This window comes from Podarcis pityusensis (genome assembly GCF_964106645.2).
Source record: "Podarcis pityusensis genome assembly, chromosome: 8".
Taxonomy (NCBI): domain Eukaryota; kingdom Metazoa; phylum Chordata; class Lepidosauria; order Squamata; family Lacertidae; genus Podarcis; species Podarcis pityusensis.
This window is the reverse complement of record NC_138033.1, coordinates 30,776,463-30,794,117: the sequence shown is the minus strand read 5'-3', so window position 1 is coordinate 30,794,117 and position 17,655 is coordinate 30,776,463. Positions and strand designations below refer to the sequence as shown.

At 41.2% G+C, this 17,655-nt stretch overlaps 1 protein-coding gene across 3 annotated transcripts in view; it reads right to left on the bottom strand.

Annotated features, from left to right (window-relative positions):
• NFYC (nuclear transcription factor Y subunit gamma) overlaps positions 1–17,655 on the bottom strand; it is a 56,596-nt gene that overhangs the window by 20,508 nt on the left and 18,433 nt on the right. For all 3 annotated transcript variants that reach the window (XM_081019643.1, XM_081019642.1, XM_081019644.1), the window contains one exon: positions 2,454–2,566. In XM_081019643.1, the coding sequence (XP_080875769.1) occupies positions 2,454–2,558 (105 nt within the window). In that variant the 5' untranslated portion in view covers positions 2,559–2,566. The remainder of the gene's footprint in view (positions 1–2,453; positions 2,567–17,655) is intronic.

Below are 17,655 nucleotides of genomic sequence, written 5' to 3'. Positions count from 1 at the left end.
GGCATATGACTGAAGTGGGACTTGGGCCCATTGATTTCATTGGATACATATAGCCCAACAACAGACACCAAGGTCACTTCAAACAGAAGCAGAATCTGAACATTTTGTACACCCGCCAATTGCATAGTACAGGCAAATCAGGACCTGTATTTGCATAGAGGAACATTTAGTGGACTGGCTGTACAAGACGTAATTTCAGCAATGATTATAAACAGAGTAGCTGTAGAGGGCTTTTTTGTAATTATCTTTCTTCCACAGTCCCTATTAAAATTTCCACTCAGGCAGAAGGGTTATAGCTTGACATTCAATGTTTTGTTCATTCACAGTGTAATAAATTGAATCACGTGACCAGAGTACTAAAAACAACAACCCCAAAAACCCACCAAAAAAACTGCGCCTTTTTGGAAAGCTGCAGAAGACTTTTTACCACTGAGCTGAAATCTCAGACTTGCAGCTCCTACATGTCAGAGCTATGTTTACTAAAGGAACATAATTAATTCTGATTTTTATGCATCAATATCTTTTCACTGGCCTCCAAAAAGGCAGCTCTAAGAATCAGATCCAAATGTGAAATTTATCTTTAGCCTGCTGGTTCCAAGGTGGGCTCTAGGGTTTATTTACAATTATATTAAGACTCTAATACTGATTAATCTCTAAGATAAATTCTTCAACAAACAGGTCCAAACTTCTTCATAAATTTGTTGATTTAAAAAGAAGTGGGAGAAAGGTCTAAAAGGTATTGTACTCCTGACTGGGAATCAAAGTATAGTTTTTACTTATCAGATTTGTAGAAGGAGGCATGGTAACTAACCATTCAAATTTAGAATTTTCTCAGAGATGTGTATGTTTCTGCAATTGATTATTTATGATGTGTCTTAATTTAAAATATTCAAAAAATGGAGAATTATATCCAATTGGTGGCGATGCAGGTCTCTAAAGGGGTCTTATTCATCTGTAAATCAACTATGTTACGAGTTTAGTTCCTTCACAAATTTATAAAAGGCACTGGACCTCAGGCCAATGAGCCATATGAAAAACTTTCTGAATGCAAGAGTCCTGTTTGGTCCATCCATTGCAGCATGTAGATGCTCCAGAAAAGCCCTTCAGATTGTGCCCTCCTAACTGGTATTCAGAGGCTCACTGCCTCTCACCTTGGCGATTTCATTTGACCATCATGATTAACAGGCACTAAAAAACCTAACCTCTGCAAATTTGTCTACTCCTCTTTTCCAAGATTCCTCTGAACATACATCACACCACTGAGCTTCTATTAGAGAGATGCGATTTGTGAAGGCATGGGCCCCATTTATTTTCAGTGATCCCACACATACTGTGAAGCAGCCTCCCAAGAGAGACCTCTTCATTACATCAAGTCCTCCAGAAAGCAAAGACCTTATTATTTGTAAATGCTTTTACCGTCTGATTTTAACAGGCTGATTTATTCCGGCATTTAAGCCTGTGTGTTGCCACATTTAGTATTTATTGTAGCTAAAAATGACTAACATTTAGTTCTATGTATTTTCCTCCTTTCAAATTTGCCACCTTGAGCTTTTTTTAAAAAAAATGGGAAGGTGCTCAATAAATTAAAAACAGAAATAAATAAAATGTAAGAAAATCACATGCGCTAGCTAAAGATATGAATGTCCATGCTTAGTCTGGGTGGCAATCAGATGACAACTCCACCTAAGTGAGGCATCTACAACAGGCACAATCACTTCTGTGGGACTGCAGGTAACATGAAGGAATGGTGAATGACGGAAAACTGTACAGAAGACCAGATACCTGCCATCCACCTCAGCTGCACAACCCTACCCACCCACAAAGGCAAACAATACATTTTCTGACCTGAACATATGTGTCTCTTGTAGTTCTATGGCAGGGGTTGGCAAACTACAGCCCCGAGGCAGGATCAGGCCCACCTGGGTCCTAAATCCGGCCCATGCAGCAAAGCCGGAACCTGCAACTCCTGGTGATGGCGATGGGAGGAACACCGCGCCTGGTTTACCTCAGTGGTGTTTGACTGGCAGAGCCGCCGACGCTTGGCCTCTTCCTCCCACCACCGCCACCCTGGTGCTCCTGTGGGCCAGAGAGTGGAACGGACGAGCTTCCTCTGCCTACCCGCTTCACGAGAAGCGGCGGTGGTGGAAGTGGTGGTGGCGGCAGCCCCTGGGAAGGTAAGCGCAGCGCCTTCTTTCTCTAGGCGGGGAGGAAGCCTTTTTGGCACCACTGCCACCAGCCCTTCAGCGAATGAGGCAGGCAGCAAACCAAGAAGGCAGCTGGGGCTGGAGGTGGGGAGGAGGACTACTTGCCCCCCTCGCAGTGTGCATAGGAATTATAGTCCGGCCCTCCACAAGGTCTGAGGGACAGTGGACTGGCCCCCTGAGGAAGTTTGCTGACCCCTGTAAATATCACCTGAAAGTTCTGGGTTGGGTTTTTTTAATGGAATAACTTACCACTGTTAGATTTCGAATCTCCTCCATGACCCGAGGCCAAAAAGACTGAAGGCATTGCTGGGCATCACTGTTGCCTCCTGAGCCAAAGCCCCCATCTGTGGACATTTTGGAAGCTAGAAAGAAATTAAGAGACATGTTAGAAGCAGAACTGTCTTGAGGAGCTGTAGAGTTCACATTTCAAAGGTCCTCAGATGGCTTTGGGACATGAAGAGCAAATGCAAAGCCTTCCCACAATTCTCCTTCATTACTAAAATTTTCTTAAGAGTCTTGAGAAGACACAAAGGACTTCTCCACAGATTCTATTCTTATATACAGTACCTTTCAGAAAGATCTTACATTTTGCATTTGTGACCAAATAGTGTACTTTTGGGAGTTTATTAACCCACATGAGTCTTCTGATTCCTTCAGATTAGAAATGGTTGTTTTGGCTGGAGCTGATGGGAGTTTTAGTTAGCAGTATCTGAAGGGCTGGAGAAGGCTACATTAGAGCTTTCTCTGCCATAGCACCTACATTGTAAAACAGTCTCCCCAAAAGCCTACATTCCACTATTTTAATTCAGATATTTTTGTTCACCAAGATTGCAATCTCAGTACAGTACTCATACACATGTATTAAATTCTACTGAGCCCTGTGGGTCTTTTGTCAGAGCAAATATGCCGGAAAAATAAATAACTAGATTGTTTGGCATTTAAGTTAACATTTCTTGGCTTGCAGACACTTGTTACGGTTGTATATTGTTATGCTTTTTCAATGTTGTTGTCGATTTAACATTTTTGATGGTAAATTTACTGCTTTGTATGATGCTTTTTGAAAAAGTTTATAAATGATATATATGAACTTCAGATCACCCTAGCTTAGGTCTGGGAGGAAAAGGTTTCCAATTCATTGATGACCTTGAGAAATATTGCCTTAAGTATCTTTTGATAGCACGATGGCCACAGAAACAGAAGACATTCCTAAATGTAAAATGAGAATACAATTCACATTCTAGCTAGGAAACAAGTGTTCCCTAGCATTATCCCTTCAAAGACTTTTAATGAAATGGATGCGAAGAGGTGGTACATTTCTCCTAACTTCCTAAGAGCTGCTATCAGGCACAGAATTGTTTGGAATTGCAGTCTGGTAATAATAATAATAATAATAATAATAATAATAATAATAATTTATTATTTATACCCCGCCCATCTAGCTGGGTTTCCCCAGCCACTCTGGGCGGCTTCCAAAAGAATATTAAAATACTATGATACATCAAACATTAAAAGCTTCCCTAAACAGGGCTGCCTTCAGATGTCTTCTAAAAGTCTGGTAGTTGTTGTTCTCTTTGACATCTGGTGGGAGGGCGTTCCACAGGGAGGGCGCCACTACCGAGAAGGCCCTCTGCCTGGTTCCCTGTAACTTGGCTTCTTGCAGTGAGGGAACCGCCAGAAGGCCCTCGGTGCTGGACCTCAGTGTCCGGGTAGAACGATGGAGGTGGAGACGCTCCTTCAGGTATACTGGACCGAGGCCGTTTAGGGCTTTAAAGGTCAGCACCAACACTTGAAGTTCCTGGTAGGAACTTGAAGCTTCATGACTGTACTGCTCATAAGGTAAGTACTTCCTCATCTACGACAGTTATGTCAGAAGGGAAGAAGAAGAAGAAAACAACAACAATTAAAAGGGGGAAATACAGAAATCAGCACTTTTTCAGAACAAATTGAGACCTAGCCTCACAGCTGCTAGGCAGAGCCTATCAGTGAAACTGAAGAACCCTCCTGAGAAGCCAATCTTCAGCTGGCCCTGCCTCATGTTTAGATGGAAGAGAATATCCCAAAGGAGAAGATACCTCTTTCTTGCCTTCACCTGAGAAGTGATAAGAAACTCCAGGAGGAGATTGTATACTAGTTTTTTACAGGGGACAAAAGCCTGGATTGGCCAGAGAAAATTTAAGTTTGTAAGTAAGTAAGAAAATTTAATAATAGTCAGAAGATAATTCCACAGCTGGTTTTTTGAAATGACTGTGTTAAATATACCTTCCTAAGTTTGCATAGAGGGGAGAAGAAAACCAGAGATTGTTTTCATTCAGACTTTTAAAGAAAGCAATCTTTCTGCATAGTGGCGTAATGGGAAATGGCTGGGGGCCAGGAACAATTCTAACATAAGTGGGTATGATTCCCACTGACTTATGATCTATTGTGTGTGGTGGGGTTTATTTTGGACTTTTACTCAGGCCGAGAAAGGGAAGAGTGCTCCACTCCCCAAAGAATGTCGAGAATGCCGTGGTCCTGGGTCAGCTAGAATCTGGACCCTGGCTTATGCTATGTAAAGCACCAAGCTATTGCTTAAAAAAATAGCAACCACAGTGCTAAATAATTCTATTGTGGAAAATTATTAGTACTTAAGTTTGCAGATACAACTCCATGAAGAACAATAAATTCTGCTGGTATAAAAGAAAAGGAAAAATCAGAAGTTAGCTAGGACTGGTTAAGTTTTCTAAGACTGGATTTTGATGAATACTCCCTAATGGCACAGCATCTGCAATATCTTGAGAAAATAAAAGATCGCTCGCAGCTTCTTTAGAACATACTTATTTAAATGTAATCAATCCACTCAAATATGCAATTAGTTGACAACCCTAATAAGTTATGCTGCCACGTGTATGCAATTTCCATAATATATACCAAATAGATAATTCATGTGGAGCTGAAAAGACCAAGGCAATATGCAGCCTGATCCCGGGCAACAAAAGCAGGGCAAACCCCCACCAGCTGCGAGCACATTGTTTACTGATGCAATCTATATCACAGCAGGCCAGAGCAAGCTTGCAACAGAAAAGCACCTGCAGAGCAAACAGGTCCAAATGACAAGACCACACCACCCAACATATCATCTCACTGCAGAATCTACCGTAATTAGGCCTCTGAGGAAGGGAAATAACTTAATACATAGTCATATATGGTGGTGTGGATTGTGCTCCGACCCCAGTGGGCCACTTTGTGTATTCTGCTCCACCCTGGGGGATGCAAAAGACATTTCTGCATAATGGTGGTACATGCAGCAGGGCATGGCACTTGCATTGCGTTGTACTGAGCAGTCAACCTGCTCCTGCAAGATACACATACTTCCACACCAGTGCAAACACCTTGTCCATGAGGTGGGGGAAGAAACCTTCAGGAATCATATAGACGATGACCCAAAATACACCTTCCAAAATTAATTTTAGTCCATCTTTAAGTTGGCATCATAGTTCTACAGCGGTATCTCGGGTTAAGTATTTAATTCGTTCCGGAGGTCTGTTCTTAATCTGGAACTGTTCTTAACCTGAAGCACCACTTTAGCTAATGGGGCCTCCTGCTGCTGCCACGCTGCCAGAGCACGATTTCTGTTCTCATCCTGAAGCAAAGTTCTTAACCCGAGGTACTGTTTCTGGGTTAGCGGAGTCGTAACCTGAAGCGTATGTAACCCGAGGTACCACTGTATTATGTTCTTGCGCTGTCCACGGGAGATTATTCCAGATTTCCACATCAGATTTCCATCAGACATTTATATTTTATTTTCTAGCCTTTTATGTAAAGAAAGAGCTCATCTGGAATTCTCAAACAGAAGTACAAGAATGATGACCAAGTGTCCCAAAAAGCTTGCCCACCGCTACCAGTTCCCCCAGTAAAATTAAACTGCATGGTATTTTACAGCACACACAGTTTTTGTGGGATGATGGCAAGAAATAATGGCTCAGGTGAACTGAGAACATCTCAGGATATTGTCCCAGCCCCAGAATGCTCAGCAACAGAGGGGTCCTCAGCAAATAAGCTAGTATGTGGAAGTGTTCTCCTAAAGGGGAAAAAAGGGTTAAGAGACTGTTCCTTGACAAGAGCACACACATACTGGCATAAAATTTACTAGGGGGTTTATATTTCTTTTAACCATTAACACTGTTTGCCTTCAGATGCTTAGAAATTTTTAAGAACATCAGCAATTGAAAGGCGTGCCTACATGAAGGCAAGTCTTGATTTAAGGACACACAAACTAATCCCCCAGATCTGCTCTGTCCTGGCAGGAATCTCTTATGTAACTGATCTTTCAATGTTAGCACACTAGAACCAGGCAGGACTTTCTCCTTTCAAGCAGCAATATAATTCACTCAAAAAGCAAAATCAATATATGATCCCACCACCCTGCAATTTCCCCCTTTCAGTAGCTATTTTGCATCCCAATCTATTTAACCTCTGCCTTGTGCTAATGAAGAAGAAGAAGAGTTTGGATTTGATATCCCACCTTTCACTCCCTTTAAGGAGTCTCAAAGCGGCTAACATTCTCCTTTCCCTTCCTCCCCCACAACAAACACTCTGTGAGGTGAGTGGGGCTGAGAGACTTCAAAGAAGTGTGACTAGCCCAAGGTCACCCAGCAGCTGCATGTGGAGGAGCGGAGACACGAACCAGGGAGAGAAAAAGAATAAAACATGCCAGTCACTTGAAAAAATGTTTGCTATCAGTTATACCACAATTTGGGTGTTTTTTATGGCATATCTCACAAAAAATTAAAAGATCAAACTATTTTAAAGATACATCGGGGGGGGGGATCACATTCGGAAAAAATAACAGAACAGCAATGGAACAGAATCAGTTTGGGACTGAAGTAAAAGCATCTGGCACAAAATTTGTGGAGCAGGAGAAGAGAGGAAGAAGTTTGATTTCTTTTTCCCATAATGAGTCTAGGAAATATGCGGGGACATAAATCAAACCTTTTTATTCCTAGCTATTCTCTAACATAGTTGAAAATGTGTACTTGTTTTTCTAAGTTGCCTATTGGCACAGAGTGTCCCTGAGACTAAAGTGCTTCAATCCTCTCTTACTAGGTCAAGCAATAGGCTGACTAGAGCAGGGCAGGGCAGCCTTAAAGCACTTCACATACATTGCCTCCAGAATTGTTAACTCTAGGAAGATGCCATGTTCTCCTTGACATGGTGCTAGTGCCAGAACTGACAGCCCCACTTCAAGTTTCTCTCCACCACACCCTCTCTGCAGAAGCTTAGGCACACTTCTTTGTGTAGTATATCATCATATGGTGCTATACACCAGCCTGCAACACTGGTTGCCACTGGCATGGAAACACATGAAATGAAGAAGTCACTACCACACAGGGAAACAAGCCTAAATGTGAAAGAAGGGGAGAGAGAACTCAACAGAGCTGCCATTTTCAGAGGCAGCATTATGCTGAGTGTAAGGTGTCGTTCCATCTTAACACAAACCATTATCATTATCCCCTTATTGTTGTGAGAGGGGATTATGAAGGTTGACAAAAATCTGTGTCTTCCTGCATCAGCTACATGCTGGCAAGAACTGGAAGTCAAGTAGCAAATGGCATACCTGCAAAAACAGCCACATTATTCTACTTTATGGTATTCTTTTAAAAAGTTTCCTGTTTTTACACGATGCTTTAAAACCTAAACATCAGTGCTCCCTTTAAAAAGTATCAGGGAGAAGAAATGGAGCCTGATTTAGTAAGTTGTTTGCAGAATGAAAAGTCTACTAGAAACTTTAAGGTGCTAACTTTCATTCAACAATCACAGGAAAGCAAGAGATAGCAAAATAGCATTTCTGCCCCCATTGCTGCATCCTACATTTGGGTGAACGCTTTAACATATCGCACCTCTGCTCACAAAACTAAATTGCTTACAGTGATTTTTCAAACTTTCCAACTTCAGAGAACATTTTCCACATCTTTGCTGAGGAACTTCAGCCTCGCCATCAGCCCACTTGAATTGCGACTGTGTCCGACTTCTGTAGGTGACACACATTTCAGGGAGGATTTCCCAACATTACTGATTTTCTCGTTCAGGAACCCCCCAGTTTCTCTGGGCAGAATTTCAAAAAACAATACCTTGAAGAATGCTAGGCACATATGCTATTTAAGCCTAAAATTTTCGTTTTCAATACCAGTAAGAAAAGTTTCTAGCTCTCAGTGCAAATGACAAAAGTTTGAGAACACATGGGGAAATGCTTAGTAAAGGTTGGGAGGGGACATGGCTACCAGAAAGATTTCCAACATCATTAGATGGTGATGGCAAGAATGCAACATATATACTTTATTTGCTTATATTAAAAATATTGGATTGTTTTGGAACTGCATATAAATGAGATCCCGCTTCCCATTCTGGAGTTGTTGCGTATATACGTAGATGCTTTTAAAGCGTGTATTAATTTTCCATGTTGAACTGTGGTATGCTATATTTATCTTACAAAAACATCACTGAAAACTGCTGCATATTCTCAGCAATAGGAGTTTCCAAAATATGGGCTCATTTTACATTCACTTTTCTTATACTGGTTTCTCTCCTCATCCCTAACACAAATAAACGGAAAAAAGAACGGGAGGGGAATAATTTGAGCATACAATGACACATACACCAGTCCCAAGGATGTTTGCTTCAAGCTTTATACCACTCTGCAAAATTCACAAGCAATGTTTCTCTTTTTAGCAACTGACCTAATCAGTGAGAAAACAGCAAGCAAAATGTGTACTTTTGTTATCAGATAACATTATTCAGTATCAATAACCATCTACATGACATATGATTCCCCCAAACTGAAGCTTAATTTTATTTCTTTTAAACAATATCATGCTATAGCAGCAAAGCCAGGAAAAAGAACAACATTTGGTTCTTTATCAAGCTATTTGCTGAAAGGACAAGAGTTCCTCCATCCAGAGCTGCACAACAGTTGCTCAACTGTAGCCCAGCTGTTCAACTATGGCTCCCCCAATGCCTTCAGTGCAAGTCTGGCCTACAAGCTTCCTACAAGCTTGGCAACATTCCTGCTCACTTTCACAAGCAACCTACACTGTCGTAGGCACACTATGCCTACAAGATATTGTGCACAATATGCATGGGAGACAGAGCTAAACCATACAACCTGAAGTCATTTGATACTACGGACTCTAGTCCCTATCACTCCTGACTACTGCCTGTGGCTTATGGGAGTGCAATTTCAAAATATCTGGGAAGGCATCATGTTGTTGTTTCAGCCCTTACCTCTGGTTTAAGTATTTCTCAAACCCAGTTCACACATCACAGGAAGCCATGGTCAATGGCTCCCTGTGAGCAAGCAGGGTACATGGTGCCCAGTCACTCCGCTTGTTGCTCCTTTGCCACAAGAAGGAGTAACAAGCCACGAAGCCTGGACTGCTGTTATGCCCAAACTGGGATTATCATTTGTTTATCCCTAACAACCATGATCAGGAAGCCAAGAATAAACCATGATTTAATGATAACTGTTTGTCAGGGAGAAACAAACCATGACCTCCAATTTGGATGCAAGGACAACCAACACAAATGCTATTGGGGAAGAGCAAAGTGGGAGCAATCAGGCAGTACATGCTAGCATGCTGCTCATTCACGGTAAGCAATTAACTATGGCTTACCATGATGTGTGAACTGGGCCATTGCCAATGTCAATCAGATTTCTCCCTCACCCCCCCTTAAATTGCAGGAAACTGAACTGAAATAGTTCGGGCTTGCCAATATTTAAAAATGCAAAATACAACAAGAGACAATATGGTGTATTGCTTTAACATTAATTTATTCAAAATTTAGATGCAGAAAGAATAAATGCACCTGCTTTTCTTTTAAAGAGATAGCACCGTATAATGGGATAACGGAACTTGGGTCTGGAATACATAGTGTCCCAATCCCACATCAACCCCATGTATTTACTGGGAAGTCTCAGCTAGCTCCAACTGTTTCATTGTAGTTTCACATGAGTCAAAATGTGTAAACTCTATACATACTTGCAGTGGCAGTGGAAAGAACCCATACAAGTCTGACATCTCATGTGAAGATGACACAGGGATCTATTTTTACATACACAATGCAAATGAACTTTCAAAATAAAGCTGATCTTCCCATTAGAGGCCAATTGTGTGTGTATGCATAGGGATATATAAATATGTAGATCTGCATCGAAAGTTAGAAAGCGCCCAGGCTAAAAAGGGCTTGTGACAAAGCCACCCAACACTTAGGCTGAAGCTGACATCTAGAAAGTGAATTTATTCCAAATTTATATTCCACTCTTCCTTCCCAAAAGGAGACTATGACAGCTCACAATAAAATTATGTAAAAGCAATTCAAAACTACACACCACAGACAGATGTTAAAAGCAGTACTATCCTTCATAAAACTATTGGCCAAATAAGTATTTACATGTTTGCTGAATACAAGAAAGGGGTGGTGGGGATAGCGGGGGAGAGAACTGCCTGACTTCCCTTAGGATGGAGTTCCATGGCTGGACCTAAATTATTTCTTCCAACACTACTTGCACCTCTACAGCTACACAAACTGAAATTTTGTCCACAAAATTACTGGCTGGAAAGTCTACACACATAGTAGAGAATCACCTCGCCCTCAAAAAACAAGAGAGAAGGTTTATGTACACCCAGAGGATGGCATAAGAACATAGAAATAAGTGCCGTGTCATTATGTGTTAAGGCAAGCATGCCTAGTCCTAGTTCCATTCCCCCATTGTGCACACAGTAAAATATATGGTTATGGCCAGACGGCCTTAAAAAGGGACTAGGCAATTCATGGGGGATAGATCTATCAACAGTTACTGGTCACATTAGATAAATAAAACCTTCATATATCTCAAGTGATGGGTGGGGCAAGCAACAGGGAGGAGCCATTGCCTTCAGGCAAGTTTCCCAGAAGCACATGGCTGTCCACTCTTGGAAACAAAACACATGCCTACAGGAATCATTGGCTGGGTCTGGCAAAGTCCTTATCATCTAGCAAGAGACATTTTCTATTGGCAGTGAAGTGTGTATCCCATGCATTACAAATGCATTGGGCAGCACAATAATTGACTTCTTGACTCTTTCAACTTTTAAGATCGTTTTTAGTTCTCATGGCTGCACAAGGAAGTTGGAAATAAGTCAGAGCAAAACAGCAAAAAGCCAGAGTAAACTTTTATATGCAGCAACCAACTTCCCACCAGATGCATGAAGTAGACCAAGAAAGTGGGAACACAAGAGGGGTACTGAAAAAGGAACTTGCAACCAGCATGTTTATTCTGATCATAGAATCTCTCAAGGTGCAGACATGGCACTGCCTCTTAGAAGCATAACTGATTTGGTTCTATTGTGTTGGTTTTATAACCATCTCTTCTTAAATAGATACTTAAGTGCTAACATTTCCACATATATGAAAAAGAATCTGTGGCTCTTAACCTGGCTGTTAACTTGTGGAAAAGTTTACTTTCACTAACTTATTTTTGTTAAGTGTTTATAATCCACACAATTAAGAGTAGCTAAGCACAAATTGTGCCCACAAAATAAAGAATAAGAAGTTAAGTAAAGCCGCACCATACATAATCCAATTCATGTACTCAAAAACTTGAGACACTGGTGAAACACAGTTGCCTTGGCAGTTTCTTTCATGCAAAGTCGGAGGATTTTCAATTTACAAGCAGACGGAGGAATCACAAGTGGCTACAGAAACAGCATGCAGCAAAATTCCAGAAGAAAGGCAATAAGCTAAATGCTCACCAAGAGAAGAAATGACCTTTTGCTGGTGCCCCACCACAATCACAGTCCATTTGGAAAATGCTTCACTTGCTAGTTTTAAAAAGTAATGTATTAAGAGAAAAGCAAAACTCATTGGCATCGCTATTTCCATCTATTGTAGTTGTCTTTAAACAGAACAGTTCAAGGACATAAATAAAAATGGTACTTCCAAAGTTAAACATTTACTGGGTCTAGTTTATCAAACGGCTCATTATTTTACATTTCCTCACAACCATTCAGATTTTCCAGGTTAGCAAGGTACTTTCCAAATGTGGAACCACCTTAGAAAAGATCGATTCAACATTGTAATTTAGATATGTTGTTAAATGTAAGTCAGAAAAGACTGAAACTCAGGGGTGAAACACTGCGTGTCATGTGCTGAATAGTACACAGGTGGTGTGGTTTGTCCTTTAAGTTTTGTGATTTGAGGGTGAACTCTGTGGTGTGCTCTCTTTTAAGCTGATAACATTCTGAAAAACAGGAGACCTCATGCTTAAGGCACACTGATCCCACCCTAATATGCACCTGCTCCTGCCCATTCATCTTTCCAAAGTGTTAAGAGACTAGTTTCTTGGACCCTAAGGTACCCCTGCCCGTACGGGCCAGTCGTGTCCGACTCTAGGGTTGCGTGCTCATCTCGCTCTAGAGGCCGTGAGCCGGCTCCGTCCAAAGACACTTCTGGGTCACGTGGCCAGCGTGACGAAGCTGCAGCTGGCGAGCCAGCACCAGCGCAGCACACGGAAACGCTGTTTACCTTCCTGCTATAAAGCGGTCCCTATTTATCTACTTGCACTTAAGAGTGCTTTCGAACTGCTAGGTGGGCAGGAGCTGGGACCGAACGACGGGAGCTCACCCCGCCACCGAGATTCGAACCGCCGACCATACGATCGACAAGTCCTAGGAACTGAGGTTTTACCCACAGCGCCACCCGCGTCTTGGACCCTAAGACACTGTTTAAAAACAGTAATCTTGAGCAGTATTTTATATACATTTTCCAAAAAAACTAAACAAAACACACACACATTTTAGAAATAGGTAAGGTTTAACTTCCTATTGGGGAGAACGGCTGTAGCTCAGTAGAAGAGCACACATTCAGTATAGAAAAGTTCCCATGTTCAGTCCCTGGCATCTCCTGATAGGGCTGGGAAGGACCCTTGTTTGAGACCCTGGAAAGCTGCTGCTAGTCAGTTCAAACCAGGGGTGATGAACCTCCAGGCATAGCTGTCAACTTTCAGATTTGAAAATAAGGGATCAGCAGCCTCGAAAATAAGGGATCAGCAGCCTCACCTGTCCCGGGGACAGTCTATGGGATATCTAACAATCCAGGATAGCAGCAGGAAGCAGTGGAAAACGGTGCTGGAATAAGGGAATGTCCTGCAAAAAAAGGGAAGGTTGACAGCTATGCCTCCAGGTCATGGGCAAAATCTGGCCTGGAATAGATCACATGTGACATCAGTTGTGGGGCAGGTACCAATGTGGCTACTAAGGAACTATTAGGGGCTTAATGAGTTCCCAATTGTTCCTTTGGTGGAGCAAGACACTTTCCTGCCCCCATCAATAGCTAAAGTGTTGGTGCTGACCTTTAAAGCCCTAAATGGCCTTGGTCCTGTATACCTGAAGGAGCGTCTCCACCCCCATCGTTCAGCACTGAGGTCGAGCGTCAAGGACCTTCTGGTGGTTCCCTCACTGCAAGAAGTGAAGCTACAGGGAACCCGGCAGAGGGCCTTCTCAGTAGTGACACCCGCCCTGTGGAATGCCCTTCCATCAGATGTCAAGGAAATAAGCAACTATCCTACTTTTAAAAGACATCTGAAGGTGGCCCTGTTTTGGGAAGTTTTTAATGTTTAATGCTGTATTGTGTTTTTAATATTTGATTGGGAGCCGCCCAGAGTAGATGGGGAAACCCAGCCAGATAGGCGGGGTATAAATAATTATTATTGTTATTGTTATCATCATAGCACAAAACAGTTTGTATTGAAACTGCTGCTAAAACCTAGCTTTTTAGTAGAGAACTGACTTATGCAGCTGACACCTTCAGAAAACAAGTTTGAACCCAAAGCTATTGCAAATACCTGACAACCAGCTGGCTGATGGACAACTCAGAAGCACTGCATAAGGACCTTAGACAGGTGAGTCACTTGTCAGGTATCTAATGTCATATTGGTCTGACTCAGTATAAGGAAGCTTCCTTTATGTCTTCTTGGTGGCCTCTTAAAAGAACATATTTACTGTATCATTGCAGGAAAACATGGGAGCTAGAATTTTCATCAAACCTCTGAGTGGACAATTAAAGAGATAGTCTACCTTCAGGAGCCAAATCTGGCCTCTGAGGCTCACAGCTGCTTATTCCTAGACACTTTCCCAAGTCATCCAAATTTAGTACGAGGTGCCACACATTTTCACAGATAAATGTGTACTGGCTGTACTGCAACAATGAGAGGGTCAGCTACATGTCTTGTGATCTACACTTTGGCCACCTTTGGCCATTGTGTGATCTGAGCATCTCGTAGGTGGTCTTTACCAACTCAAGAAGTTGGCCCAGGTCAACATCAATGACCAGATTATAACAACTGAAAACTTAAATGTTCTGAACCAACTACTGAACCACAGCAAGCACAGCAATGTGAGTCCAACTTCTGTTATTTTTCATTCCACGTTGCATTTAATGGAAGCTCTAAGAAGTTCTAACTGTAGAGGGTACAGACTGCTTCCTCCATTCTCTGCAATTCATTCTCAGCCTCTGGGAGAATTATGTTTTCAAAACATTTCTTAAGCACCACACTTAACAAATGTAGACTTTCTTGATTTTTACAAAGCTGGCTAAACATTATTTGTAACCCCTTATCCTTTATGATTGCAGATGGTGTAAATATTCTATCCTTAAAAAAATATTCTAATTTTTTTTAGTTTTTTATGGTATTGTATGCTGAAAAGTTCCAATCTTTTTTTCTTTTTCTTTTTAGAAAAAGTAATTATTCTAATTATTTTTCATTGGCTTGTGTTAAAAGGACTAAAGGATAGAATAACGTTTAGTGAAAGCATAAGCCAATTACAGTGTTAGAAACTGAGATATGAAAGCTAGGGGCTAAATGGCGCCTTAAACCTAGGTTATGGGTGCCAAAACAGAATGTCTAGGCACACTTTTTCATAACAAGAACACAAAAAGCTGAAAATGAATGAACTGCAGCTATAATATTGTGTTCATTTTTCACATGGTCCAGTCCTTCCCCTAATATTCTTAAGGAGGTCTCTTCTCCAGACTTCAGAGAGTAGCTGGAAGTGGGGAGGCAGAAAAGATCCCCCATTCCTTCCACTCTGCAGTTTTAAACTGAAATCTTATGCACAGTACTGTGCCCTGAGCTCAGAAACTGCTCACACTAATGAAATTCCCTGTCGCAAAATGTGCCTAGAACAATGGGAGTTTCGAACACTGGCCAATTATTATTCCATATAATTCAATCACACCCTTTCTTTTTATGGCCAAATCACACATTTGCAATCTGGGAGTAGTGTGTATGTGTTCGTTCGGGTGGCAGATTCTATGTGCACCACCTCCTACCACTACCATAGTCCTCTTGAACTTACAGCACTGTGTATAATGCCCAAGTTCTGCAATCCTCCTCCATCCAAAAACACATACAGACGCAAGGATGATGGAAATCAGGTTATTAAATACATATGTATATGCGTACCTATGTCTCAAACATTACACTGTTAGTGAGAGTCTGCTATATGTACAATATTTCCAGATCATAGATTAGTTGTCAATTTTCTATTTAATTTATCTATAAGATTCTCTCAAAGTGACATACAAAACATTTAATCTGTAGGGTGTGGGGTATCAGTTTAATACAAATTGTTATAGGGTGTGTTTAAAATTGGATGGAAGCCATTAAACACAATTTCCATTTGTATGTAGTGTAATGGGAAACTAAAGCTACGTGCAGCTTCCTGGTTTGCTTTGCCACTCATGCAAAGGGAGGAGCAACAGAATTGCATACTAAATGATAATAAACTAGGACATGGTCATGTGAATACAGTCAGAGTTTTAAAACTGATTCATTTCCACCTATCAAACATTGTGGTAAAATTTGTTTTTTCTATGTAAACAAGAATCACTGGAGAGGATATCTAACTACTTAGGTTAATTATTATAACATGTAGTTATAACAAATGCTATATACATGTGGATTTCCTACTGGACTCAGGGACTAGCAACCAGGAATTGCACATCCAACAACTTGAACTGTGCAACATGTATAGTTCTCCATAAATGCTTATGACTCTACTCAGAGTTTGAAATTGAAAATTGAAATTTAGCACCTGCCTATTGACCACTTGTGACCAGGTGAAGATGCCTGGGCACCAGTATGGTGCCTTACATCTCCACCATCTTCAGGTGCATGCCTGGGGATCCTTGGATTTTGACTGTTTTCATGCATTAGCAACACATCCCGTAGAATTCAACCTGCTATATTTTATCTGCACAATCAGAATGAATTTCAGGAACCAAAAAGATGTATTGAAAAATACGGCTTTCAAGCTGTCGGGCCCCAAAATGGCAACTAGACACTCCATTTTGGCGACTATAACCCTGGTTTGGCACCTAGCTTATATATCTATGTTTCTAACACTGGCTCTACTAAGCGAAAGCATGGACATTAAAAGTTTGTATCGCATGGAGATGCTATTTTGCCTAGTAACTCCTAGTCTTTACTTTTGGAACAGTTACAACTCAATCTTATGCTTACTTGAAAGAAGTACCACTGTATTCAAATAGGACTTAGTCGAAAAAATGGGCATGGGATTGCAGCCTCAGCCTTCATGTAAGTGATCTTGCTTAGCATCCTTACAAAGAAAGTTAACAGAAATATGTTCCTTAGCTCTAAGCAGCAGTAATTCTGCAGTATAAAAGGCACATAAGCTGAATGATGAAAGGCATTCTAAAATGCTGCTACACTGAAGACTCTATATAGCTGCAAACAAGTATGTTTAATAGTTATAGCAACTATTTAGTATGCATGCTTCCAAATGCTTTCACAAGGTTGAAGAGATACAAGAAGTTATTGATATTATAACACCTGACAATGCCCACACATAAATGTTCCATAAGCTATTTATCATAAACCATAGCCAGAAGTGCATTTACAAAACATGGTCTATGCCAACTATGTGTTTACATACATAAACAAACCATATTGGAGGTAACAGAACAATAATATCAGAGGCTACTACACCATCGAAAAAAGCTGAGTGCATGGGAAATGAAAGCAGACAGGCACCTTTAAGACAGGTTTGCCTAGTGCTTTGGGGAAGCTCAAACCATGGTTTGGGTTCTAAACTATGGTTAGCACAAACCACTGTGGGAGGAAAATGGCAGTAGTGAGCAAGATACCCTGAAAATGAGCTTGTCCGCCATTATTAGTCATCTCATTATAGAACACCTAAAAAGCTGCAAGGATCCCCAAGGTTCCCTAGAATGCATGTCTGAAAAGCATCAAACAGCCTAAAAGCCATGGTAAACAGTTCTGATGTTCCATCATTCTTTTCCATGTAGCCCTTCTCTAAAGATGTCCTCCTCATAGTCAAGACTCCTACTTCCTTCAGACTTCCCTCAAAAATGCACTTCAATAACCTCATCTTCTCCAAAACCTGTATAACAACCTAAT